The 27,802-nt window shown below is 45.3% G+C and overlaps 1 protein-coding gene across 6 annotated transcripts in view; it reads left to right on the plus strand.

The window, feature by feature from the left end:
* The window catches only part of SLC4A11 (solute carrier family 4 member 11), a 93,584-nt gene that overhangs the window by 14,252 nt on the left and 51,530 nt on the right, over positions 1-27,802 (plus strand). For 3 of the 6 annotated variants that reach the window (XM_074821781.1, XM_074821784.1, XM_074821783.1), the window contains exons 3-7: positions 10,917-11,069; positions 21,189-21,235; positions 25,746-25,977; positions 26,625-26,687; positions 27,222-27,303. In XM_074821781.1, the coding sequence (XP_074677882.1) occupies positions 10,917-11,069; positions 21,189-21,235; positions 25,746-25,977; positions 26,625-26,687; positions 27,222-27,303 (577 nt within the window). Of the gene's footprint in view, positions 1-9,712; positions 9,832-10,081; positions 10,835-10,916; positions 11,070-21,188; positions 21,236-25,745; positions 25,978-26,624; positions 26,688-27,221; positions 27,304-27,802 lie in introns of those variants that run through there. The other 3 variants (XM_074821786.1, XM_074821785.1, XM_074821782.1) reach the window with 3 other exon arrangements.

Below are 27,802 nucleotides of genomic sequence, written 5' to 3' on the forward strand. Positions count from 1 at the left end.
CAAAGTGGTCTCTAAGATTTATTTTTTCTTTGAAGCAAGATTAAGTTGTGGCACTTGGAAGCTTGTATCATCTGCCTCAGCAAAGGTGGCTGAGCTCTCCAAGATACTGTACTGATAAACAGGCAGACTTAAAGTGCAGTGAAGTCCTGACTTCTCTACTGGTTCTGGAGAAATAGCATGTGTGGGGATTGTTAGGAAGAGATAATCTTGAGAGTTCAACTCAAGACCAGCCTCCTTGAGGTGTAGTCTAAGGGCCTGGGTCGTCTTGTCCTTGAGGGAGGTGCAGTGCTTGGAGTATTCAGGACTTCCAAATGCTGAAAGAAGAAGACTAGAATGCTCCAGTTATTTAGGACTGTAGATGCTCGCAGCTGTCACAAGGCTCATCTTCCTTGTTCCAGGGAGCCAAGTCTTCGGTTAACATCTGGGAAGGGGAAGCTGAATGTTTGCCAGATGTCAGCTGCAGTAGATCCAGCATTGACAGTGCTTCCTTTGGCACTGGCTCACTTGCCTTCTCTGAAAGTGTTATATGGAGCCAGTTTCTAGGAGTTAAAAGGGTGAAACTAGAAGCAAGTACTCTTATCTCTAGTAAGAGGTCTCTTCTGAAGGCTGGGTTGAGTTGCAAAAGGACAGAAATTAATGCCTGACCTCAGGGAGGTTTTCTGAGGGCATGTGGGGCACGAGGGTCTGGGTAGCCAGGCTCCTACCTTCCGTGGCTTGTTTGTGGCTCCTTGGGATGTGACTGGTGTTTTCTTGGGGACTAGGAATGTAAGAGTTAGGACCCGGAGAGATGACTAAACCTTTAGTTTCTGGCTGAGAGCAGCATAAGGGGTTGGGGAGGAATGCTGCTGTATGATTTGGAGGAAGGACAAAGGCGGCTGTCTTCTGGCGCCACCTACTTCATCCCAAGTCCTCCTGCCCCAAGGAACACAAGCACAGCTGCCTGTCCTAGTATCTTACATGGAAAGGCTCCACACGCTCCCATCCAGGACAAAATGTCTTGTCTTCCTCAAACTGTCCAAACAAAAAAAGCAGATCTCTGGATGTTTTTAGAGAACATGTTTAGCTGTGGCATTCCCTCCTAGGTAAAGCTCTCCTAGGAGATATGCGACTTGGTGCCATGGCAGTGAGCGTTTATTTCTGCCCTGTTTGTGTTAATACCCAGCTTCCTCCTTTTGTTGTAAGGAGATGGCACCTTAGAGCTACCATTATGGACTTCATGAAACTGTGCATGCTTCTTTCCTGTTCTACTTCTGCATGGTTTAGGGGAAGGAGGGAAGGTTGCAAGTTCCTCTTCAGCCTGCATGCAATACTGAATGCTGTATTAATTGTGATTGAGAATACAGTGGATTTCTTGGTTATTTCACGCTCAAATCTGCTGTCATTCTTGTTCCTCATTACAAACTGACCTTTTTTAAAAGTTCAGTTGCTGTTGAGTGATGAGTCACCTTCTACTGCCTGATTTAACTAAGGGCTTGTGTGTTTCTGCACAGAATATATGGACAGCACATCTTGGGGGTTGCCAGCATGAATGTTCATATCCCTCTGTGAGGCAGTGCTTTGGCGCTCTCTGTACGGAAGTTTCATGCACTGAGATTCTTGAAGACTTACCTCAAAAACTTTATCAGAGCTAGAGGAAACGGCAGAGAAAGAAGTTACCTTTTCACATAGTTTCAAAACTGCTTGTTTTGAAACGGAGCTACGTAATCATTAAGCTGTTTGTTGGCATCACTTGTTTGGATCTGCCAGTTCATTATGGAGACCAAGAGATGCTCTTGCCCCACCTTTAGAATAAAACCAATCCCCTAAGCTGTGTGTTGAGGGAGGGCAAAGGAAGAGAAGCCCTCTTCCTTTGATTTCCTTAGCACTTAAATTTTTCCCCTTTCTCAGAGAAACATCTTTTGATACTATTGCTCTTTGCACAGTCGAGCTTTTTCCTTATCTCCTCCTGAGATCTTGCATATACATATGGTTTTCTGTATCCTTAGTAATTAGGATGTTTTTGTTTCTGACTGTATCTGAGGCTCTGTTCAGAGTCTGTGTCTGTCTTTGCCAGCTAACTTTTTTCTTCCTCTTGTTGTGTTCTCAATAGCAGCTGCAGCAATGTTAAAAGTTGAGACTTCAGTTTTAGTTTGAACTGTTGTGGTGAGGGTGATCTTGGCTGCAGCACCAAAGCAGTGCTTTGTAAGAATCTCCTGGATATTTGCTGTTCATAGAAACTTATGAAGTATTTAATAACTTGTAGCTCTGTTAATTGCTGAGGAGTTGAGGAAAGTCCAGGAAGGATTTTTCTAGTGAATGGATGTTAATATATGATGATGCTGGAAGCTCAGAGTTGTTACAGTCCCAACCATGTACTAACCTACTTGATAACTTCTTAACTGGCTAAAAATTTGGAAGGTTAATCAACGGAGCCTGTGTCTTTAGCTACAAGTTCCAGTTTCCAGCATACTCTGGTTTTCCCCTACTGCTGAAGAACTTGACTGAAAACCACTTTTGTGGCCTTTAGCGCATTGCAAAAGGTAAATGCATGCAGTATGACTGGGGGGGGGGGGGGGGGGAATCTGTTTAGTAGTTTGTTCTGTAGAAGCAACATTAAGAGGAAAAATAAGGAAATAAGTTTGTGCCTGCCCAGTTAGAAGTTTCGGATGAAGGGTGTGGTGGCAGCAGGTATGATGGCAGCTCTTGGCCGTGTTCAGTTTTCAACCCATGTATATTGTCAGATTGAATAGCTGTCCTCTGACACATCTTGCTGATGAAAATCCATGTTTTTACTCATTCTTCTTTGGAACAAACTTCTTGCACAAGCAAATGAATGAAGTCTGGCCTGGCGCAGTAATATTTGGTGTTTCCCTACCTGCCCCATGTGTGTTTAAGTTGCTTGAATCAAGGTTGTTTTGTCAAATGAGTTTTCTTCCTGATGAATTTTAAGTGACTAATGAGATGATTGTGTAGACCCAATCCAAACCTGAAGATAATTGGAGTCCTGATGAAATGCAGCTCGGCAATCAATGTTCAGAATAACTACTCATCAAGCCCCACATTGTCTCGGCTGTCAGCCTCCTACACCCTCCATGGTGGTGGGGGGGGAGTATCCAGTTTCTGCTACAAGTGGGTTAGCTTTAAAGGCATTGGTACTACCTGCAAGTGATTCAATTCAGCCAATGTATGATGAGCTTTTTGATTGACCCAAGAACTTTCTCTGATAGGACACAAAACCGGAGGCTTTCTAGTTCTTCTTGCAAAATCCAAAGGAAGGAGTCTCACTGTAGTGCTGGGGATATCTGAATTGTTGCATTGTTTTAAAGTTGGCCCAACAAATATTGCAGCATAAATTTTTGTCTTCCAAAGCAAATCCCTCACTGCTTGGTCTCCTCTGACTTATTAATTGGTTTTGCTGGCACAACAAATTGCAGTTGTGTTGAAGGGCCCCAAGGCCCCAGTCTGGCTTGGGATGTTTGGATGTATTTTATCTGCTTGTTTTTGTTTTTCAGTTTGCAGTTCAGTTTGGTATGTGTGCTGTGGGCTTTTTCTCTTTTTTAAATTTGTCTTTATCTGTCTTGGAATTGTTTGCCTAGCTAGGAGATTAATCTAAACGTCTTTGTGAAACAAATCCTTTCGCAATGGGTTTCCCCCGATGAGATGCCCAGTTTACCAGCAGGAGATGCACTATTGCTACCTGTGGAGAGCCTGAGGGGATGGCTTGCAAGTCTCTTGCAGGTTTTTATTTCTAAGAACTATCAGGAGGCCTATAATGAAATGAACGCTCCTGATTTCTGTGGGTTCTGGTACAGAACTGAAGTTCCACGTGCTGCTGTGTTTTGTAAAAACAAAAAATAAAAACAAAGCCTCACTGAATTACTTGAATTATTCACAACATTTCCTAGAAATCTGGCTGCAAAATACAATACTGGAATTAATTCAAAAGGGCCTGTTTCTTTTTTTTTTTGTAGCAGATCAGTTATTTTGGTTCTGTTATGAATTATTACTGAAGTGGCAGGGGAAACTATTTCCATCTGGCTCTTCATGACAAAAGACTGACTCGAAATAGGGTTGGAAGCATGTGACTGAAGTTATGGCTGGCCAGTAGTGGAGGGATCTGTTACTTAAAGGATGCAAGTCTGGTCTTGGTGACTTATCTGCTAGACGCTTTGTACCTCTCTCTTACAAGAGGAGGTTGTGGTTTGATCTGTGGTCTTGAAGCACTCTGAAAGTTCAAGTAATGGACTGGTGTTTCCATAGCAGGTAGTCATTACTCCAAAAGGCTCCAAGCTCATATCTTACGGGTTTCCAGTGACTACTCAAGAGCCAAGAAGCATGACCCAACACTTCCCCAGCTCTTCTGCCCCTTAAACTACCCATGGAGGGGCTGGGATTGGAGAACACTTCTCTAAATCCCATCTAGATGACCAAGAGAAGTCATTAGTCTACCTGTACCAACCCATAATATTTGGCTTAGTAAAGGAGGTAGTCTAACAAGAGCATGAGAGGTAAGCTCTGGACCCCTCTTGCCAATTAGTTGTCAGTAGCAAGCCCTCAGCACTCCAACAACGCAGCCTGTGGGCAACCCCTAGCCCCCCCAGTTGTCTTCTCTGGGCTGACGTAAACCACGTGGCTGCCTGCCACACGATGGGTAAATCTCCTTTAAGACAAAAATAGTGAGCCTTGCCAGGGAATCACTTGACTGTGAACCAAAGGAAAAGCTTAAAATTCTAGCAAGCATCCAGCTGTATGCAGAACTACTTTATTTAATCAGCATGGCTTCAATTTTTAATTTTGTGGGAGACAGCTTTGCAAAATGTGGCTTGATAGCGCCCTTTGGAGGGTATTGCTCTGTGACTACAGCACTGCAATTGTTCTTGTCTGTGAAATGGAGTAATTTGTTAGGAAGGAAGGAATTTTTCATGACTGCTTTTCCCGACTCTTGTGATACAAAACAATGAGTAACCCCCTAACTTTGAAGTTTAACCTCAGCAGGAACATGTAAAATTTAGGCAAATATTTACCTAAAAGATGCTGTTCTATCAATACAATTGCTCTCTTTTTGTCTGGAAAAGGAGAGCTATTTTGGTAAGTAGGTGATTATGCTGAAATCAGCGTATAAAATGTGACCAGAAGCTTGCCTTGGTTAGTGTGTGAGAGTAGGATGCTGTTCAAATACTTTATTCTAGAATACTGTGCAGATTGGAGAACTGATAACACTTGTACAAAGTTCTTCCTAGTCTCTCCTGAATCCGTAGACTGCTTTATCCTTGCCAATATTAACTAACTGTAAGGTTATCTAACCTTTGGAGGCAACACGAGTCTGTGTTTTTGTGCAGAGTGTAAAGGTCAAAATAGAGGTGGAGGCTCCATTATTAATTGAGTTTCCTTTTGCACCCAGTGTTGGGGATTTGGGTATTTTCTGAGTGACGCAGTGGATCTGCATGCCTGCAGTACTTGAGGAACAAAGCAAACCCTCTGATAGCTTAAAGCTCAGGCTGATCACTTTATCTCAGGTTAATTAAAACTTCATGCCTTTCTTGAAAATTAGTGTCTATTATTGGTTAGAGGATGTTGAAAATCCATGAGTGGAAAAAAAAATCAAATGAAGCTGACTTTTTTTAACTTAATGTTAGTATCATGGCTAGTTTTTAGGCAGATACAGAGCTTAATTCTCTCTCTTGAGTTCCTTAATGCTGTATTATAGCTGAGCTATTGAATATATATTATTATTGCTTCTGTTGTCCTTCTGCACTTGACCTTTAATTCCTCTGAGAAAATGAATGCAAATAGCTCTTGGGCACTTCCAAAACAAGAACTTGCCAACTCCTGTGCTTGACTGTCTGACTGCAGCAGAGCTGGCTGTTTGGCTGTGTGAGGTTTATGGCTTGGAACGCGAAGAGTGGGGCCAACTGCTGGATTTCAGTCCTGAATGGATCAGGATCAGTGACAAAAATATCTAAAGCAGTGATGTTAGGAGGAAAGCCTTTGCTTTTCCCAGGGTAGAATATCTGAGGTGGCTGAATCCATCAGGAGCACAGTACATACCGTTGCTCCTATGCTCTGGCAAGATGACCCCAAGTGCTGTTTTGCAAGGCCATGAAAACGACTGCAATTTGTTGCCTTCCGTGCCTAAAACTCATTTGAGAAATCTGAAATGGCTTTTAACATGGCTAGCTGATAGTGCTGGATTGCCGATCACACGGGCTCGAAAGAACTCTTTTAATCTAACTTTAGCTTTCTGGCTTTTTGAAGAGACTTGGTGGGAGAAGGGAACTACCACTTCTGAAGAAAAGGAGATGCCCTCCCATGATTGTGGAAGCTGGGGTTTGGATTTGGCTGAGGGAACAGGTGTTGCTGTGCAAACAGGGGCTATAAATGAAAATGCTTTTCCTGATTTGTAGCGTAGACTACCTTGGAAGTTAAGAGTTAAAAAAAATCGGTGGTTTCCAGAAAACTGCTTTGAGTATTCAGAGTGTTAACTTGGCATATATGGTCCTTCAGAACTAAAGCCAGCAAGTTTTGCAGAGACTTGGCAGAGGTTGATAACTTTTGATGAGCTTTAATTTTTAGCTTTCCTATTTTGCCCTGCTCATCTAGCTCTGTGAATATGTACCTTCATGTTATCCATGTAACTCTTGCTAAAACAGTAGCAGCAATATATCTGCCTAAACAAAAACGTGGCGTGCACGTGCCCTGAACTGTGTGACATCTGAGTAATGCCAAAAGGAAAAATGCCTCATCTCCACCAAAACCCTCTTTCTTCGATATCTTGTCTGGCTTGCTGTGCTAAACTGAGTCTGCAGCGAAGTGTGGGTAGGTGCATTTGCACTCCTAATCTCCTGGTTAGTGTGCATGCTTGTAGATGTTGATTAAAATACCATGACAGGCACACGGAGAGGTTATGCTGGGGCTGCGTCTGGCGGAAGTCTCATAACTTGGGATGTGAGATGATGGTGTTAGTAATATAACTGCTTTTCTCCCAGGAAAGGGAGATGATTTGGGTTTGATGATTAAGATTTTGGTTTTCTCAGAGAAGTCTGCAGCCCTTGGGCTGTGAGTACTGCTCCCACAGAGCAAGTAAGCTTTTCTAGGGAACATATATGATGTAGCTGGAGTTGTGCTTCCAGCTAACTACTACTCTGCTGATTTTATTACCCAAGGTGAAGCTGCTAGGTGCTGCTGAAGCAGTGGTAGGAGAGGTAATGCCATCTCCGATTGCTGCGGCTCAGTTCACTGCTTTTCCTGACAGAGCCCTGGGCTCTTAAAACTCAGCTCAAAAGCAAACTAGCTGCAGGGCAGGCACCTTGTCAGAGCTGTGAGAGGGTTGATAGCAGCAGGACTGGGGAGATGAAGTGGATCCGAGAAGATTATGGGAGTAAGGAGAGGAGGCTGGGGATGGACATTGAGATACTGGAGTAAGGCAGACCTGGACCAGGCATGAGGTGCAGGGGAATGGGTGATGCTTTAGAGGGGAATGGCTAGAGAAACTGCAATTTTCTTCTTTTTCTCAGCACAAAATGCACATGATGTGCTGAGATACCGAAAGACTTATTAGGGTCAAGGCATCTGCCACTTACGGCTGCACAAGGTGAGGAGTGGATTTTGTTCCCACAGCGCTGAAGGATGGTGCTCGCTGTCTCTGGCCTCATGCACTTTTCATGCTCTTCCGTTTCTCTTTGCTGTGAAATGAGTTCTGCAGGGTGGACCGAGGGGAATCGTCCTGTCTGCAAAGTGTTCTTCAAGGTGCAGGAGGGCTGCACTGATCTTCTCAGCCAGCCTTAACTCAGTTCCTGACTCTAGCCTCCTACTCAGCAAAATCTCTTTCCTCTAGTGCTTTTAGACCATATTTCAGGCTGAAGTGGCACTTCCTGTGCTCAGAGGTCTGACTCACCCTGTCATGTAGCTCATGGCACTTCAGCAAATGCTGCCTTCATATGAAGGTGGCCATCTGCAGTGATAGAGATGGGGGGAGCACCACTTTGGAGATCTTAAACTCTTCCCAGCTAATCTGAGGTGGTATGCAAAGGTGTCTAACTCTGCCCTCCACCTCACTGAAACAACTGCTATAGCACAGGCTATAAAGCGTTACTGAGACTGTGCTTCCATGTGAAAACCTGATTGATATTTACACAAACTGTGCAACAGCCATATCAGACCCTGCTCCGAACTTCTGCAAAACACCGATCAAACTTTCAGAGGAGCTGAACAGCTTCTGTTGTTGCTTGTGGCATCTGCTGCCCTTCAAGCAGCAGGGGTGTCACTCTGATCATCAGGCGATGGGGTGGAAAACAGCTGCCAGGGCTGGAGGCAGCTATTGAGCCATGCTTAGAGGGAAGGGAAGGTACATCTGCCACACACACAGCTCATCTCACCTCAAGGTGACCCTGCATTTGACAGGCGTAAGGTGCTCATGTTTTAAAATGTCTGGCAGACTAATAGGCTGAAGGATTCAAAACAGGAGTGATTTGAAGCCTTGAGGTGGTTTAGTGACAAAGCAGACACCTGCCTGGGAGTGCAGTTCCTGTACAACCCAGGTTTGGGATTATTTGCAAACGGAGTGTTTTGTCCGTCCCTTGCCCAAGGGACGCGAGGCTCGGCTGCCTTTTGTTCTGCTCTTTCCTCCCCTAAAGAGGGAGGAACAGAGGATGCTTCCCTTGCCAGAGTCCTTGCTGACCTCTGCCCAACCCTCTGATCCTACTCCACCCTTGCCCTTCTTCCAGCTCCTGTGCTGCTTCTCTCCTGTCTCCAGCCCTCTCTGCTTTCAGGGCCCACTGCTGCTGTGCTCTTACCAAGGCAGCTTCAGTGGCCTTGGGGGGTGAATAAATACTCTTACCCATTTACCCATCTGTGTCTTAATTGCATTAGGATAGTAGGGAAAAACTCAACCACGTTCTGAGCTGTGTCCTGAAACCATCTTGCCCCTGCATGCCTCTCATCTGACCCACTGAGTGGGAAGGATGGAGAAGCACAGACTTCTTGTGACAACTTCCCTGGGGCTGCAATCCTGGATATGATTGAGATGAAAAAGTCAGGATCTCATGGATTTGAGGCTACCCCAGGCTGAGTTTTGCTTTGCAGGGCTGCCCAAGCTCTCCTGGCACCGGGGTGGGGCTGTCAGCACCGGTGGGTGCTCTGCTTTGCTGAGGAGAGGTTATGATGTCTATCATGTGTTTTGTAGGAACCAAACCCCAAGTTTAGCACTTTGTTTGGGATTGAGATGCTTGCATGGGGCTTTGTAGTACTTCTGATGCCAGCAGGCACTCTGGCTGTTGTCACACCTCCAGGACACTGGCTGCCCCTCAATCCAGGCCAGCCCTTGTGCAGATATTTCATACCTGGTGGTGTCCACAGTGCTGTGATACTTCGGGTGTTGTGTTCAGGTGTTTCCTATACTTTCCTCACCTCACTTTTCTTTTGTTTGTCTTTGGACAAGTTAACATTGTGCAGAGATGGAAACAGCTGCCTAAGCTCCACCAGCAGCAGAGGACGCACCCTTGGTGCGTTTTGCTGGCTGTCTGGATGGGGACAGCAGCACCTTGGATGCTTTTTGAAGCCTTCAGAGCAGTTCTGATAGGAATAAATGTGAATCAGTCCCATCACACGGGTAGATGGAGGAGACTGAGATCAGGAGGGGGATTAATCTGAGTTTTTTGTCGGTTTTCCCACACCTTGGATAAGCAGCTTAGAAGTCACCTGAAGGCCTGAAGCCCCTGCACCCTCCGAGCCCTCCTGGGGAGATGCCGAGCGCCCGTCAGCACGTTGCTCACGGCAGGAAGCGCTGCAGCCGCTGTCCTGCGTCGCCAAGTTCCTGTTTGTGGCCTCCCTGCTCGGGGCTTGTATTTTGCGGTGGTGAGCTGTCAGCTCGAGATCCCTCTGAGACCATGTGCGCTGCTTTCAGCTGCTGCTGCCTCTACGTTTGCTTATATGAGGCTTTAAAAAAAGTCATCAATATTTTAGTTTCCATTCAAGTGTCCGCCTTGAAGCTCACGCTTTTCATTTTGCTGTAGTGCCTAAAGCAAGCTAATGAAATATATCCCTCCTGCTTCAAATTAGGCATAAAAGACTTGTCAGAAGATGGGTAGAAGCTGCTGAATAATCCTGGTAATATAAAAATTGACATTCTATAATGTCCCTAATTCTCCTAATTAAATATGATACACGAGCATGCCACAAGAGTCCTCCAGCTGCTTCGTAATAAAACGTTGCAGTGAACCAGCTTGCTGTTGAGTGAGGCTAGGTTAAACTCTAATTAGAAGCATTGCAAAAGGCTAAGGACTTGTCCGCTGTAATTAAGAAACTTGTCTCGCTTTCTCGGTGCTGCCACCTCCTGTGACCTGCTCCTCTGCCCCCTGGGGAGCTGCGGGTCTGTCTATCTGTATCGGGTGTCTCCTTGGAAACCTTTTTTTTTTTTTTTCACCCCCTCAGTTTCAAATTGCTGAATCGCAAGTGGAACGGCTGCGCTGCTGGTGACTTGAGCTGATGAGCGCGTTGGCTGTAGGGTGGGCTGGGGCTGTGGTGCAGCTCTTGCTTCTGGGTCGCTGTTTTGTGTTTTTTATCGCTTACAGTCCAGGTTTTATTCTGTTTTTTTGACCTGAGAGGATCAAAGTGTATCCCCTTTGGATTTACCGCTCATGCCGTTGACTGTGGCGAGCAGGCCAGCGTGTGAAGCCCGTGGTGTTGCCCGGCCAGGCTCTGCAGTGGCCCTTTGGACACACACCTGAGGCCAACCTGAAATGTGCCGGAGCAGATTGCTTATAATTTTCAGCCCTCACCAGAGGAGGGCATAAAGAAGCCCCTCACAAGGCCCCGGGTGCTGCTGAGGCCTCGCTGCAGCCCTCGGCGGCCATGATCGGTGGGTATGCCCGTGCCCCGGCGGCTCTGGGCCCCGGCACAGCCCACGGCCCTGCTAACCGCCCTCCCTGTCTCGTTGGCAGGGTACCTCAAGTGCGACACGGACGATGGCTGCGAGGCCAAGGAGGAGACGGGGGGAGAGGAGCTCTTCGACGCCGTGAACTCCTCCATCGTCTCAGGGGACAGCATCCGCTTCTTCGTCAACGTCAACTTGGAGGTGCCACCGAACGCCACCGGTGAGTGTGTCCCCCCCACCACCCCAAAACAGGGCTGTGAGGTGCGGTCGTTCCTCGCTGTGGAATTTTGGAGCGATTTCTAGAAAATCTAATAAAAGTCTGGCTGCTGAGCAGGTGTTCAGCCATCCATGTAAAGTGTCCTGACTCCTTTTTCACCTCCCCCCACTTTCTTTTTTTTTTTTAAAAAAAGTCCTCAAGTTTGGGGCCTGGGGCCTTGCCATTGCTCTCACTCCTGTGGCCTGGTCACTGAAGGAGAGCCATTTCAAGTGAGAAATCATGGGTTTTGGTGTGTGTAGTCACTGTAGATAATTCAGTCACGGCTCTGTGGCTTCCCAGAGGTTTTGGAGGGTTTTTTGATCATGTTTTAATTGAGATGCCGGAGGTGAGTTGGAGCTGTGGATCACCTGGGTCAGTTGCTGCTCTCCACAGGAGCTGGGTAAGGAAAGAAAGAGTGTAGAGGGACTTCTGGGGTTGGACATGTGCCTTTTGGGTTTAATCATCCTGGATGGAGGCAAGCAATCCATACACCTGCTGTATTGAGGCAGGTAGCAAAAATGAGGAGAAAACCAGCCTGTTAGACACCTCTGATGGAGATCAGGCCCCCACTGCATGCAGCTGTGTCTGGTACAGCGAAGTGCTGTTGTGTCTTGTGTTCTCTTTATAAATACAAAGTACCTGTTCCAGGTGAGGGCCCAAGCTCTGAGTTTCCCCAAATATGCTTTAGAAGGATCTCAGCCAGCTTTAAGGCAGCTTCACGCAGGGGAGGAGGATGGTGTTTGCCAGCAGTGGTGCCTGTGATGCTGAGGATGAACCCCCTAGCAAAACGCACCCCTGGGGCTTCTAGCCTCGGGGAGTCACGGTGTCAGCTTGGAGTGGTGGCTTGCTCGTATGGGCCAAGTGGCCATGAAGGTGGTGGTTGTGCAGTTATGTTGTAGATGGACATGTCTGCCCCAAAACTGTGCTCTTTGTGTACTCCCTGCCAAGCCGGCACCCTTTAGAAGCCTTGCCCCATATGGGGAGCAAGGTGGAGGGGACTTCTAAACAGCCTACTTAACACAAATTGTGAAGATATCTCACGTGCTTGCTATGAAGGAATAAATTCCCTAGATTTCTCTACAGGTTGCTTTTGCCTTTAGCACACCATTTTAAAATCCTCTGTAATGTACATGCTAAATGGTGAAGGAGGAGGGCTAGCAAAACCTGGCTTTCATGCTACCTGCCTAGGAAAATGCAGCTCTGGGACATGGCAGCAGCCTGGGTTTCATTCCAGCGGGTGGAGGCATCCTGGAGCCTGCCTGTGTGGGCACTGACTATTTTGGAGATTAAATGCAAGGGCTCTGGATTATCCTTGATGTCACAGTATCGGAGAGTCCTTTAGGTTTGCTTTAAGTTACTTTCAGAATACAAGCAAGTCCCAGTTGTTCTATACAGAGGAATTATTGGAAACAGTGATGCAGAACAGTCATGGCCCAGACCTCCGCTTGACTACCTTGAAGTCTTACTTTTTGAATTGGAGCGGTGACTTCAACTTAAGAATAATATCTAGCAATTTTCAAGCCTGCAATTTTACAAATACCATCTTAATTGAAAGATTTAAGGGGAACTGTACTGTGCTATGACAAGTCTGGGCTTAATGCCGTGGGGTGCATTGTTCGGGGATGAGGAATGCAAGTGCTGTGGATTCTTCTGTGTCTGAAGAAGCTGATTTTCCTTGTGTGTTCTCCTGGGCTTTTTATAAGTGTTTTCCCTTCCATTCAAAACAGGACAAAAAAGGCTTCCTTATTTCCCTCAAGCATTGATGTTTGTGATGGTATTAGTTATATGCTTTTTCTTCAGCTGAGATGTTTAGAATTTTTAAGGAAAAATGGACTTCTGATGTGCTGGAGTCCCCTTTCAAGTGCAAGGATAGAGGTTTTAAAAATGGGCTTCAGGAAGAACAGAAGTCCAGACTTTCAATAAGGGCAGGTGTGAGATTTGATTTTTCTTTTTTTCCATGACAACTTGGAAGTGGTCCAGATAAAGAACCTGAATTTTGGCTGTCAGGCATAGGATTCCTCAGACTCCAGGTGTTTGAGTCATCTAGACTGTCAGCTCTTTGTCAGAGATGGTATTACTGAAGCATCTTCCAGAGTGGATTTTATGCATACTAAATCAGTCTCTGGCTGCAGAGTGTATAGCTGATCCTCCTGGAAAGCTGACTTCTCAGGTGGTTGAAAGGGACTGAGATGAGCCCCTTCAAGCTCTTCTAATGAAAGTAGCCTGAACTGCTGAAAAAAACACCCTCTTCACAAGCTTCCTAAGTTCCTTCCAGAAGTGAGGTTTAACTATGCCACGGCCGAGGTATGGCTGGGAGTGTACTGTTCCTTGTTCAACTCTGCAAGGGGACACTTTTCAGAAATGCCCTTGCATTGCTGCCACTCTCTGGGAGTTTTGTTTTACACTCGGGCTTTCTGTTCCTGGAACAAAACTGTGGAGCTGAGCACTTGCAAGTGCTTGTCTCCAGCAAGAGAAGCTGACAAGAAAGGGGGGGGGGAAAAAAGCAGGTTTTGTCTAGGCAATGCAAGATCCCCCAAACACCTCATTTCCAACCCCCAAGGGAGCTAGTGCACCGTGATCCTACAAGATCCTCTAGTCCTATTTAAACACAGAGGAGAGGCACGTGTGGGAATGACATCTTTCTGTCTCCATCTCATTTTTTTGCTTTCTCCAAGCTGGTTGAAACTTTCGTTGAGCTGAAAGGCTGGCTTCCTTGTGCCAGAGGGCTCGGTATTGCCCTCTTGTGTCATGCTACCCATTGCAACACTTGCTGGGGCTTGGGCAGTTGCTGCCTGACCAGAGAGAGACTGAGCATGGGCTATCTTCTGCAGAGAGGGCTCTCTGGTGCTGCCTGTGTTGACTTGCTCCCTGGTGTCAGATGCTCTTGCTGCATAAAATAGATTTGCTCAATCTCCAGCAGGAAAAACCTCTAAGGTGACTTGAAATAAGATAAATAGTTGCTCTGTGATACCTGTGAGTCTCTGTGTGCGTGTTCTGGTCGTCACCATTTGGTCTCTTGACTGAATGTGGTGTCCAAATTCTGTCCTGCTGGAGACCTTTTCTGGTGAGCTGCTGTGAGGTTGCTGCTCACCTCAGTGTAGGGATAAAAGATCCAAAAATCCCATCTGGGGAGGGGACGAGTTAATACCCCAGGGTCTGGGTGCTGGCAGGCAATGTAAGTGGAATTACAAACGTGGTGACAGCTCTGCCATCATCCTGTCAAGCTGTTAATCTCCATATGATGGATGTACAACTTGCTATAAGCATAATTGGATGCACTTTACTATAATTCTGTTTTAAAAAGATCATTGTGTGGGATTCAGCGTTGAGCCAACAAAACATAGCATGGCCTATAAAATTCCAGCAATTAACCATTGTCATAAAATGCTGGGCTGTGTGCACAGATATACATATAAAGCAGGATAGCTTGAAGAAATTTAGGGTTTAAGGTATGGCCTATCTCATTTTTAATTAATACTGGCTGCTCTTGCATGAAATATTGAGCCCAAATCAGTGCAGATGCCTAGGCACTAAAATGCTGCTCAGTCCTGACACTTCGGTCCTTTCTCCTGGTGTTTTATTGCTTCCTTGCAGTAGCTGATAAAAGGCTTTTTTTATTCTCTTCTGTCTCTCATCCTTCTAGCTTAGGTTTTGGTGGCAAGACTTCTGTTTTCAGCAAATGTTAGTAGATCCAGCATGAAGGTGGGTCTTTATGTGAAGTTGGATGCTTTTGGACCTGGGATCTGCATTTTGGGGGGGGAAGATCAGGTTGGTTTTTAGAGACTGAGACTTGTTCTGAAGTCAGAATAAATATGTACAAGTAAAATGTTAGGTCTGTGCCCCGCTGCATGTGTTTTTGCAGGAGTCAGTACTGCATTCCTGTCCCAGATGAAGTCCCTTTTCCTCAACACCTTTGCCTGAGGTGGAGAGAGGGAGGCCCCAGCACAGGAACAGCGATGTTGCCTCTCCTGTGCTCCAGGTGGAAAATCCAGCTTGATGCTCTGTTTCATGGGAATTTGTGCCAGAGAGGATGAAGAGCATCAGTGAGTTTGGTGTGCAGTTGGGGGGGGACATCTTTCTTCTCCAGACCGTTGTGCGATAAGCCCTGCTTTATTTCATAGCTACCAGGTTAGCCGTCCAGCGACTTGCAGGCTCATACATGGCTTTACAACTGCTTTCCTGTTCTCTCACCGAGCTAGAAGTGTATGGATCCTTCTGTCTTAGTGCTCTCTGGATGTGAATTTGACTGTCTCTATGTATTTTATATTTGGGCTTTTCCATAAATCCCTCTGGAGCCTGGGCTGCAGGTGTACGTACCCGCATCCCTTCAGCCTGTCACAGAAACATCAAACTAGGGAATTCAACCACTTGCTGCTTTATCTGCAGCACGCTCGGAAATAAATCCCTGCAAATGAGTACAGTAATTTAGTTTAGGATGAGCCTTAAAGTTTGCTGGACAGGCAATGCAAGCCTCACTTGTTGCAGTGGGTCTGGGAAGTTTGCGGGGCCACAGCCTTGCTGTCGGTCACAGTGTCCTTATTTGCTTGGCAGCTCCCTTAAATCAGACAGGCAAATATTTTCATTGTTTGGATCTCATTTTTGCAGCTTGGATATTTAAGACAATTCACCTTCTCCTTCCCACAGATTGTAGTAGAGGGGTTTGCACAGGATTTTTTCCTAAACTTGGGCACAATTTATCAGGGATTTGTGGAGCTGTAGCTGCTCAATTTTTGCAATAGGCATTGCCACTTAACAGCTGATGCTCATACTGGTGGGTTTAGCTGCAGAGAGGTGCCTGAAGCAGTTTTTTTGGAGGGGGAAGAAGGCAAAATCCTGACGGCAGTGAAAAGCCAATCGGAAAGCAGGATGTGGCTTTGTTGGGGTGTGGGGGGAGAAATAACGGAACACGATTTACGCTTCATGAAAAATTAAAGCCTGTTCCGCCCTCTGGACAATTGATCATTCCTAGATATGGAGAATCAACAGTTTCCTGTAATCCGCTCCAGAGGCACGCACGTGCGCGCCTGCCACTGCTGCTCCGAGCAAAACACGGTGCTCTAACTCATGGCCCAGCCCCTGCTGAGGTGACTTTTTTCTTTAAGGGGATGAGGAGAAATGCTAGATGCTGGCGCCAAGGATATTCCAGAGAGAGTAGCGTCCAGAGACAAGTGGTCTGGGCCTGAATGGGTATCATTCTGCACACAATAGTCACATTTCCTCACATTAATACCAAGGTCCTTTTTATGTCTCGAGGCACAATGCTGACCCACGCGTTCCATCTGATAACTCCTGTTTTAGCAGTTTGATGTCAGCGTGGGATGTTGGGCTCCCGAAGCTTCCTATAATCTAATGGAAAGTTAGATTGTGTGGCGGGGGGGGGTTAGGGGGGGGAGACAGCCTCTCTCCAAATTTCCTGATGAGGGTGTTTTCAAAGCGGTGCTTACGAAGCCAAGGGAGGTGCGGGGGGGTTTGGGTAGTGTGGGTGGTTCTGTACAAAGGTATCAGATTCTCCCTTTTAGGTGCTTCACCTCGTGTTTGCTTTGGGGCAGCTTCCCCTGGGACTTTGACCAGCCTGTCCCTCCAGTTGGCATGGAAAAATGCACGTTTTTATGACAAAACCTATTGCAGAAACTTGCAGCTAGTTCCTTACTCCCACCTGCCTTTAATCTGGGTGTTGGTTTAAGCAGCCTAAAATCAGCTGGATTCATCCTTTCTGCTCAGCCCACCACCCTATTGTGGGAATGTGGGATAGTTGGGGCACAATTATTTATCTAGCAGTATTTAACCAAAATTACCCAAGTCTGATGGAGATGAGTCCAGACTTAGCACAGCCATGGCAGGACATCAAAGCAAAGGATTCCCTTGAGATCCTGCTTGTGCAATCCCTCACTACCAGTGATGAGTTAGAGGTATTGCCGCTGCTCCGAACAAGCTCTTGTCATGCCATGTGCTGATGTGTTTTTATTTGTTTGGGTTTTTTTTTTTTAAGGCAACAGAATCTAAAAGCAGAACAGTTTTTGCTGCTTGCAGTGTGGTTCAACACAAGTGGTGGAGGCTTAGATTTGCTCAGACCCCTGAAGAAAGCCCAGATAAAATAGCTTTTTTACAATAAAAAACCCCAAACCTTAAATGCTTCCACTTACACCAGATCCTTGATATTTTTCTGAGAAAGCCATGGAAGTGCTAATGTTAGTATTCTACTCTGATTTATTAGCCTGTTTACCATGCAGATGCACTGGGGAGTGCGTATAGATCTAAAGTAACATGCACTGACACCTGCACAGCCAAAAGGTTCCTGATCTCCAATTTTCACTCCTTTATCCCAAAGAAAAATGTGATCTTAAGATGCTGTGGACATCCAGTGGTGTCTTTGCTCCAAAGACTTTTGGGTCTCCTCAGGTGTTAAGGGCAGCACTGGGGACCTGTACAAGGGAAGGGATGGAAAAGGGATCTTAAGTGAAAGAAGATCTCTTAAGGCAGAAGGTGAAAAGCCTTAAACTTTGGCATATGACTTTCATGGGTTTGTTTTCAGGGTTGTCTTTGCATAGATGTCATTATCTAAACGGGGCAGAGGGGAAGCAAGTAGGGATCTCATTTCTCTGGGTTGTTATCGGGGATGTTATGTAAAGGGCAGCTGGGATGAAATGGAGTATAGCAAAGAAATTTCTTGCTTCCAAGCATAAATCTCCTTATTCATGTCGAAGCTGGATGGGTCCTGTTCTTCTGCAAATGGTGGTAAATAAAAAATGGAGGCATGCCACAGTGCCGTGGCAGGGCTCTGAATGTGCTGACATGAGGCAACAAGTGTAACTCTAATGTTGGTAATTCATCAGTGTCGCTAAAACTGAAGCGAACTCCCAGCGAGTCGCTTGTAGTCAGTAATGCCGTGTGCTTGTGTGCGTGCATCCTAGAAATTCGGGATATGCGTGTTGCCTTGATGTGGCTGCCAGGGGATGTCGGAGATGCGTTGCTAACTTCTTGGTTTTCCCCTGGGCAGAACCTGGAGCACAGCCTAACAGATAAGCTTAGCCACCCCTGGCAGCTCTCCTTTAACTACGTGTGAGGATAGAGACAATAATGCCTGTAGCTAGCTAGCTCACTGAAAATAAACTTTTGTAGCCTGCTTTGTCCAGCAAGGAGGACCACAAAAATAGAAATGAAAATTTTACGTGGCCTTGACCTCTTCTTCCACTGAAGTATGCTTAATCCTGATATTCAGGTGTGAAATCTAGTTATTACTCCTGGTTGTGGGACACAACTGATTGATGGGTAGCTTCTTCCTTGTCAGTAGAGGGTGAATCCATGGTTTTCTGTATCTGTTTTGTCCCCAGGAAGGGCTCCTCCATGGAGGTGCAAGGGTCAAGGGTGTTGCATCTTTTCATCTCCCCCATAACTGGAGAGAAGCAGTGGTAGTGCCGTGAAGGAGGAGAAACAGGGGAGGTTCAGACTGGACATTAGGAAAAAATGTTTCCCAGAAAGAGTGGTCAGACAGTGGAATAGACTGCCCAGGGAGAGGGTGGAGTCCCCATCCCTGGGTGTGTTTAAGGGTCATTTAGATGAGATGTTGGGGGATATGGTGTAGGGGAGAACTTTGTAGAGTCGGGCTGAGGGTTGGACTTGATGATCCCGAGGGGCTTTTCCAATCTGAATGATTCTGTGTGATTCTGAAAATGGGTGGCAGGCTGGTGGTGGTTGGTTTTGGGCTTTAGCCAAGCTATCTCCCAATGGATGTGTCGTGGGCGACCTCATGCAGTGTTTTATCCCACATTGCCTAGTGGATTTCCTCACAGTAAGTAAATGGGTGGTTTATAAGCCAGGCAGAAGAGCACTTGGGAACACCATTTTTCCCCTGATTTTTCATGTTCCAGTGGATTTGCTGCTATCCCTAAGTAATGTTATAGCACTTCAGTGGGCCTTTAAGACAACAGCCCAGAACTTGGATGGCCACATCCAGCTATCTCCTTTCCCTGGATCAAGTCTGAATGGTGTGTTGCTTGGATGACGTGATGAATGAGGCTCTGGGCCTTCTGAAGAGTCACCTCTGTACCCAGAGCAGCTTTTCCGAGAAGCTGGAAAGATCCTGGTCCAACAGATGTAATTAGATGTTTTTGCTTGTGTTGATAAAGCAGCGCTTGGTGCTCCTCTGAGCTGAGTACCTGAGAGAGCTGTCAGCAGAGAAGATTGATACACACTTGAAACTGATAAGAGAAACAAAGAGTTGCTGCATGATAAAAGGACAACATGAATTTCTGTTGCGTTTGCATACATCCGTAAGGACAAACTGCAGATATGCAGATATCTCTTTTTTAGCACGTGCTTGCTATTGTTTGGGGTTGTGGGTATTTTTTCTCTCTAGAACTATTTCTTGCAAGAGCAGAAAAACCAAAACATGTTTTCTCCTCAATGAATATTTATGGCTTCCAAATCTTCCAGCATACTTTTGCATGTGTAATTAGACTGTAAATTGAGTAAGTGAACGTTGGAGAACTACAAATGTAAGAGCCTGGGGAAAACGCTTGATGTTTCTGGTTTATTTGGGTGCTTGCTTTTTAATAATAAATAGCATTTTATAGATGAAACAGCTTGTGTTTTCCAAAAGACGTGTCAAAAGCAGTAGTAATTGGGACTGTTGCACCAGCAGACTTGTCTAGTTAAGTGAATGCTTTTAATCACATGTGCAGCATCCAAGTGAACTTTGGGAGAAGTTGGGTGATGTAACCAAAGCCTTTGAACGCTCTTATTTTGTTCAGTGGGAGATGAAGGCAATCCTTTTCTCTACTGCAGTCAACTCTGTTCCCAGTCTGAGTTGCAGCCTGTTAACCCCACTGTGGACAGGAATTCCTGTTTGATCAGGGATGGTTTTGGTTAAATCAGGTTTCTGTGTGCGAAAAATAATTGCTTCTTTGGAGTTCTGGTGTGTTTGTGCGAATTGCATCCTCAGTCAGCTTATTTTTTGGAGAGTAGTAGGACTGGGCTTGAAGGTGCCTGTGCGTGTGGTCAGCCTGTGAAATGGGGCTGTGGTGGTTCGTATAGGTTAGGATTTGGACGTCCAGATCTGTAAAGGAAGCAAAAACCTCATCTGAACAGCTGTAACTCTGTGTTGCATCTCTGTACTTTTCCACAGCTTGGCCTCTGGAAAAGTTCTTGGTCTCCAGTGGGTTTTTTCCATGCTGTCACTCATTTAAATGAAAACTGTTCACGTGTTTCAGTCTTGTGGGTTTTTTGGAGTGTGAAGATGAGGACTTAAGGAGAAGGATGCAGAAACAGTACCTGTGGTACTAGTGATGCTACAGAGAAGCTGCCTTGAATGCAAGCAGTATGGAGTGGGCTTGTGGCAGAAACAACTGGGTGTTATTTGTTTAGCTTATACTCCAAAAATTGTTTCATAGATACTGTAAGAAAAAGTTAATGTTGGTGTTTGGAAGTTTGAACTGGGAAATTCCCGGGTACCCCATCCCTGTATCTCAGCTGCATATTAAGTGACATTTAATAGTCTCTAAACAGCAGTTTTCTTTCCCAAGAGCTCTGTTGCTTTACACTTAGATTTATAGAGGCAGCGTGGTGAGTTGACAGGACATTAATGTGCTCGTCTTCAAGTCACTGTGTGTGATCTCTCGCAGCCCGCTCCCTTGGAAGTGCCTCGGTGCTATTGTTGACTCTTAACGAGGACAAGAATGGTTTCCAAACGAGTGTGACTCATGCAATTTTAGCCTCAATCTATCAAACAACATCGGATTAAATGATTACCTAAAGGATTAGGAGTTAGATATTTTTTGGGAGGAGGCAGGGGGTGGGGGGAGAAGTGAAGAGTAAGAATACATAGGGAATCTGAAAAAAAAAAAAAAAGCTGCACGACGTAACCCCCAGCTGATCAGATAATGCCAAAGGCTGCTTCTGCACTTGGTTCACACTTCCAAAATGGGAAATGTTGTAAAAATTGAATCTCTGCTTTTCTCTAGAGATCATCCTCTGCCAAGAGAGTGATACTTCACCTTGTTCTGAGCCTTCTGCTTGGTTCCTGCTGCCTGTCAGGTATCTGCGATAGTAACGCTTTCCTGATTTTATCTTTTTTTCTCTTTTCAGCTGAAAATGAAAGTGCTGGCTGCGTGTTACTGCACACATCAAGGAAGGTAAGTAGGGATGCTGTGTGATCAGTTTGGGGTTTTTTTCATGATCTAGAAGCACAGAAAAGGTTCTTGAAACACTCTGGGGGTGGGGAGGTGTGTTTTACTGGCCTAAACAGAAGGCATATTAATGCCTCTTCCCTTGAATTCCTCTGTCTTTAAACCTAAAAAGCCATATGCTGCTCATTCTCCAAACAATTTCTCTGTACTTCTGATTGTTCTGCTGCTTTTTGTCCCAGACAATTCCTTGACATGTTAATTCATCACTTTCTCCTCTGCAGCTGCCTGCAAAAGGATCCAAGCATGCACCATAGAGATTCAGACTGCTGAGCTGCTCTCGAGCTGAAAGCAGAAACACCCAATAGACATTGCTGTGACTTGGTTTCCTGTTTATTCCAGCTAATCAGAGCTGCCTTCGCGAGGTTCAGCAGGAGTGGATTCCCTAGAAATGTGCAGTCTAGGAGGACAATTAGGAAACAACGCTTAGTTTATCCTTGCTCTCGAGACCGCAACTCAATAACAATAAGCTGGAAATGCAAAAAACCCCTCATATAGGCTGTATTATTACAAACCTCTGACTACACAAGAAAGTATGCAGAGAGGAAATGGGTTGATATTTAATACCACATGAAGTCTTGGTCTTTGGGGCTGTGAGACGTGGCTTATGGTGCTTTAAGCTGTCTTGACTCTTGCCTTGTCTGCCGGTTGGAGGGGCTGGCTGTCTGTGTGAAAACTTGTAGCGCTGCTGATCCTGGTAGATCAGATATTGCAGGCTTGATTGAAGGTTTTAACTTGGGTTCTTAAATCTGTGTACCAAAGCCTTGGGGGCTTTTTAGGGAATTGCAGAGAGCTTTTTAACTCTGCGTTGCTTTAGGCCTTTAAAACAGCTCAAATCCTGAAAAGGTATTTCAGCAGGCTGAATTAGTAGGGGGAGGAAAATGTATAATAGCTTTAGTAGAAGACACCTTTCCCCTAAGTTAAAAAACAAAACAAAAAAATCCCAAAAAACCCCCACAACCCAACCCTCCATCACCAAAAAAAAAAAAAAACCCAAAAAAAACCGTTGCTTGATATTAAGTCGTAAAAGTTAAAATAAGCTATCCTGTGCTCTGGAATGGAAATGTCTTTGTCAATAATTTGTCTTGTCTAATACTAGTGCCAAGGTTCTCTGAGTTGTATACACTTGACTGAAAGTAACCCAAGAACTTAATCACTTAAAGTTCAAGTTCTAAGCCTAAATGCAGAATCTGCCTCTGATAAGAAATAGTTGGAGACTGCTAACACATAAATGTCTCTTCTATTTTATTTTTCCTTTTCAGAGCTGTAGGATTCCTGCTTTTCTGGCCTATAGTTCATGCTTAAGCATTTTAGTGTGCTGTTGAGCAACAAATACGAGAGAGCTAGCATGCTTGAGCAGGGCTTGAAGAGTTACTATTGCCAGTTTTTGCCTCCAGGGAGGACAAGTGGAAATTTTGTGCTTCAGATACAAAGGAAATTAGGACCTGAGTCATGGAGAAGATGGCTCTAAGTGTCTGGGAGGGGGGAATCCCAAGAAGAGGAGTGGTCAGGTCAGAAGCTTTGTCTGGAGATGTTTTCCTGCTAGGTTGTTCCCATCTCTGGTGGTAGCCTGTGGTTCCTGTGTCCCTTCAGGAGTGCTGGAAGGCCAATCTGTGTCTCAGGCAAGTTGCTACCTGGCACGGCACTTGGTTGGCATAAATAAGAAAAAGCTCCTTGACATAGTTGGAACTATTTAATCGCCATCACGGTGTGTTTCTGAGGGAATTAGCCCCAGTGACTGTGGCAACAGCACAGGTAGAGCTCTGCTCAGGACAGCATGCTTTTTGGACACCCCTTCTTGTAAGGTTCTTGCAGTGTCTATAAGTGGAGGTGGTCTCCAGAGCAGTCACCCAGTAGAGAACTTGACTTTTGAGCCTTGATGAGTGTTGGTAACACTTTTCTTACAGATAGTGTGTGCAACTTTGGCTGAGAGACCTGCCTGAAGTTGGGGGAGGCTGTTTCAACATGTTCCCCCTTCTTTGGCGCAACAGTCTTTGCTTTTACCATGATGCAATGTGCAGCTTTGCAATCAAGGGTACTCAATGCTATTAAAATGGCTATTGGGTATCTGTCTTGGGTTTCTTGCTAAGCAGTTTCCAGCATCAAGTTTCCAGCATCAAGTATCCTGGTGTGACTTGACTATCTAGCTAAAAATATTTGTGAAGGAGCAATCATTAATCTCCTGAAGCCACTGGGTGTCCTGACTGGAACAGTTCTGTTTGAGCTATCTCTGAGGTGTTGCTGTGCCAGTGCTTCCACTAATTTGATTTTGATTTGTCTCAGGGAGTGATGTATTTATATCCTTTCATGGTGGCTAGTTGCCTTGCGATGTTTAATGTGCATATTTTCCCCAATGTTATGGGAGTGGTGATAAGGATGGGTATTGCCCCAATTTCCTATGAAGGACCAGGAGCAGGGGAATAAAACAGGACTGAGACATGGAAAATTACTTACCCAAAGCATTGCCTGAAACCTGTGGCAGAGCTGGACCTGAATCCTTATGACTTGCAGTAAGCTGCTGACAGTGCTGTCCTGCCACAAGCAAATGATGCTGTCATGCACAGGTCGCTGGAGAATCAGTGTTGACTGAGATGATGTGGGCAGATAATAGCCCTCTCCTGAGTGCCTTTGATTCATTTCTCCTGTCTCTCAGCTATTCCTTGACTTTCTCCTTCTACTTTTCTGCTTCTGGTGGCTTCTCTCATGCATGGGAGAAATTGGTGACACAAAGCCACTCTTGCCTTTTTGAAAGCTCCTTGGCACTGTGGCACTCCTGATGCTCTTAAGCTTCCTCATACCTCCATGGGTACCTCCTCTGTCATCCACCTTGTTAAATCCTGTCTAGGTCATTTGGCCTCTTTGCTCTTTGAACCTACAGCCTAGGATGGACTCTGTGTGCTGGACAAGCTGAAATGAGTGACCTTTGGGAGATGGTTGCTGGTCATGTGGTGACCCCATGAACACCAGTGTTAGTGATAGGTGTTTTAACCCGCTCTCATGCAGTGATAATTTGACTTGGCTGCTTGCAGTTATGGTCTCTCTTAGGTGGAGTTATAACAGAGCTGTGTCACTCTCTCCTCTCCCAAGAGCAGATGGTAACAAAGCCTTGGGGGTGGGAGCTGGAATCCTTCAGAGAATCCTCCCTCTCAGGGATGCTGTGTAAGTGATTGATGCAAAGTAAAACAGTGCTAATTGCAATGGATGTATACTGACAACTTGATAGTTGCTGTGATAATTACAGTAATTAGTGAGATGTTAGCATCTTTTTCCCCTGTGTCTAGGCTATAAATGGAAAAGATAGAGAGGGTATGTGTGAGAGGAGGGCATCCGTGAGTCAGGCTCTGGGGTGGCCCTGTAACTTGGGGGAGAACCTGCCAAGGTCCTGGTTGTGGAGGCAACTTGGTGTCAGATTTGTAAAAGCAATTCAAAGCTTGATTCTTACTGAGCTTAAGGGGAACTGAGTGTTTAAATGTATCTTGACAATCTGGTCCTCAACGTCATAAATTCAAGCCTGGCTGGTTTCCCATCGGAAGGAAGAGCCGTATATCAAAGTGCAGTTCCCATTTCCTCACTCAATCTTAAACTGTTGAAGGAGAAGACAGGACTGTCAGTTGTTCTTGACCAGTACTGTGAGTGCTAACTCTGTGTGGATTTCCAAGGACTGTGAAAGGGGAAGGGTGTATTTGTAGTTTGATCACTCAGTTAACAAACTTCACAGCTGACAGATACAGAAGGAAGTTGAGGTTCTGTAATAGAGAACGTCTGTTTCTTCCATCTCAAGGCTGTCAGGTTTGGGACAGCAGAGGGAACCAGCAGAGAGTTGAGAGAGTCTCGGCCTCTGTCTGTCTTTTTCATTGATTCAAAGCTAAGTGTTATGCACAAAGGAAGAAAAGGTGATCGCCTGGATGGCATTCCCCATCTATTCCTTCAGACTTCCTAACTGGGAGCACCAGAGGGAGATGGTTCCCAGTTTGAGAAGAACTGGGTTAGGTTACACTGAGATACATACTGGTAATTTTTCATGCTGCTAAATTCAGAGTCCATTTCTTCCAAATAACTTTTCTGCAAACTTCTTAAATTATTTAAACCTAAAGAGGATTTTAAATGCTACCTTAAGCACTTTTTGCATTTAGACTAATTTATGTGCTTAATTCTAGGCAAAAAAATCCCAATTTTTTAAGTTTGCTTTCTATGTCAGGGTATAAATGGTGCTCAGGCATTCACCTGTGGTTACTCTGTTAGGATAAGTCTTGAAAATGCAAACCTTTAATGTGTTAATGCATAATGCATAAAACTCCTTTCCTTCTATAATGTGATCTGAATGGCCAAAGTGATTCCAGAATCACTGCTTGGGTGGCAGTAACCTCAGCAAAACTGCCTGTGAGCTACACAGATCCTAGGCCTTTGCTGTTAGGTGTTGTGTATAGCTGTCTAATGCTCTGACCTTTTCTTAACACAGTACCTGAAATTAAAGAATTTTGAGGAGGAAGTCAGAGCCCACCGAGACCTGGATGGGTTCTTGGCCAGAGCCAGCATCATCCTTGATGAAACAGCCACCTCCTTGGACGATGTTCTTAGAGAGATGCTGAAACACTTTGCTGAAGATCCTGAGAACATGGAGCCAAGCTGCAACTTTGAAAAAATCATGAGCACTTTATTCACAGATTCAGGGACCCCACGAGAAGGGAATGGTAATCAACTCTTAATTTGCTTTTGCCTGTGGGTTACTGTTAAGTTATCATCCTTTCCATTGGTGATGTGTTGAACACTCACTACCGCATGGTCCCTGGACTTGCATGCTGCATGTGACACTGGGGGTATATTTTTCCGTGTCACTCAGACTGAAGGGTCTCGTGTCTCCAGGGCCCTTATGTTTTGGTGGAGTTATGCCCCTGTTTCATTAAGATGACACGTAGTGGTGTTCTCTGGGGTGAGAAGTCTACAGCACTGGAGTGTCTTGTCTGTTTGGACCCCTTAGGCGTGCTTGTCCTCAGACAAGTGTCCAGTGCTCTTCAGCAAAGAGACACTTGCTGGTGTCTCTTCAGAAATGGCTCCTTTGCCTTGTGATTCTCTATCTGAATTCACACAGGCTGGGGAAATTTCCCTGCTTTGAAAGAGCAATTGGTTGGGGAGGGCTGAGCCTTTGCGTTGCTCCCAGCCCACTGGAAGGGACGAGAACCACTTTGTTTTCCTCCAGAAACTCAACTAGGACATCCCTAGCCGACGTTGTTGGCTCATGTGTCACCTTAAGCTATCAGCAAATGTCATAGCATAGTCTAAAACGCTACCTTTTAGCCCAAGATGTAAAGAAGCTTAACTAAGCATTGTTTCTCTGTAGGCACCCATGATGTTTCAGAGTCAACAGGAATGAATATACAAACATGTACATCGCACCTCAAATGTAACTGTCACAGCCTGAGTGAATTTGTTTAACAGATATGTCAAGTCCTGAGCATGTAGTAAGCATGTTCATGCTTTGGTTACTTCTTGCTACCTGTCTTAGAGCTTTGCATTTATAATCTCTTTAATTTAGGCTTTCTGCCAATAAAGAAAAATTAAGCAGTGCCATAAAATATGAGAGCAGTAATTAGGAAGAGGGGGAGAAAGGGCAGGGGATCCAGAAGGCAATACCTCTTCCAGTTCTGTCTGTGTGTTGAATAATGCTAATCTAATAACCTGATATCGCAGTAGGTTGATGTTGGGAGGAGAAAACAGCTGCCTTTCCAAGCTGTGAATAGTTTAAGGACAGAATTCAAAAGCATCAGGACAAATGTTTCCATCTTTCTCTGTCGTCCCCATGCTTGCGTAAATCCACTGTGCAGATAAATAAGTACGCTTGGTATTAGTACTTGGCTTCCATTTGAAAGGAAATGTTACTTGCAGTTGCAAACCGAACGTGGACAGCCTGTAATGTTTCCCTCTCTTCTTTTCCTAGTTCACCTCTTATCAGACACAATTCAAGGGGTCACAGCAACAGTCACAGGGGTGCAGTATCAGCAGTCCTGGCTCTGTATCATGTAAGTACTTGGGTTAGACTAGCAGAATCCACTGACTGCTCAAAACTTGTAACTTTTCCTGGTGCTGGGAGGAATAGTGGTTCAGAATGTGCCTTTGTAAGTCAAGAGGGGGATGCCCTCTCCATCCATCCTGGCCTGTGGGATCTCAGTCTCAGCGTTGGGCTACTCATCTCTGCAAGTGAGCAAGCAGTAGCCTGAGCAGAGGTGACCACAGTCTACAGGGCATTAAGCTCTTGGATACTACTGAAATCTGGTGTTAACAAGCTAAGAATGCTGAAAAAAAAATGAGCCAGAAAATGCTAATTACTGAGAAATGTTAATGAGAAGAACTTCTGAAAGGGACAAGCAAACTGGTTCATGGACTACTTTGTCTGCCAAAGTCTGGGAACTTGTACCAAAGGATTTCTTAGGTCCTTTGATGAAAACATCTAAACGTTGTAACTGAAAATTGAAGACAGAAATTCTGGCACTATTTAGACACTGATTACTTTGTTTGACA

The sequence above is a fragment of the Strix aluco genome, chromosome 4 (assembly GCF_031877795.1).
Source record: "Strix aluco isolate bStrAlu1 chromosome 4, bStrAlu1.hap1, whole genome shotgun sequence".
NCBI classification, from domain to species: Eukaryota; Metazoa; Chordata; class Aves; order Strigiformes; family Strigidae; genus Strix; species Strix aluco.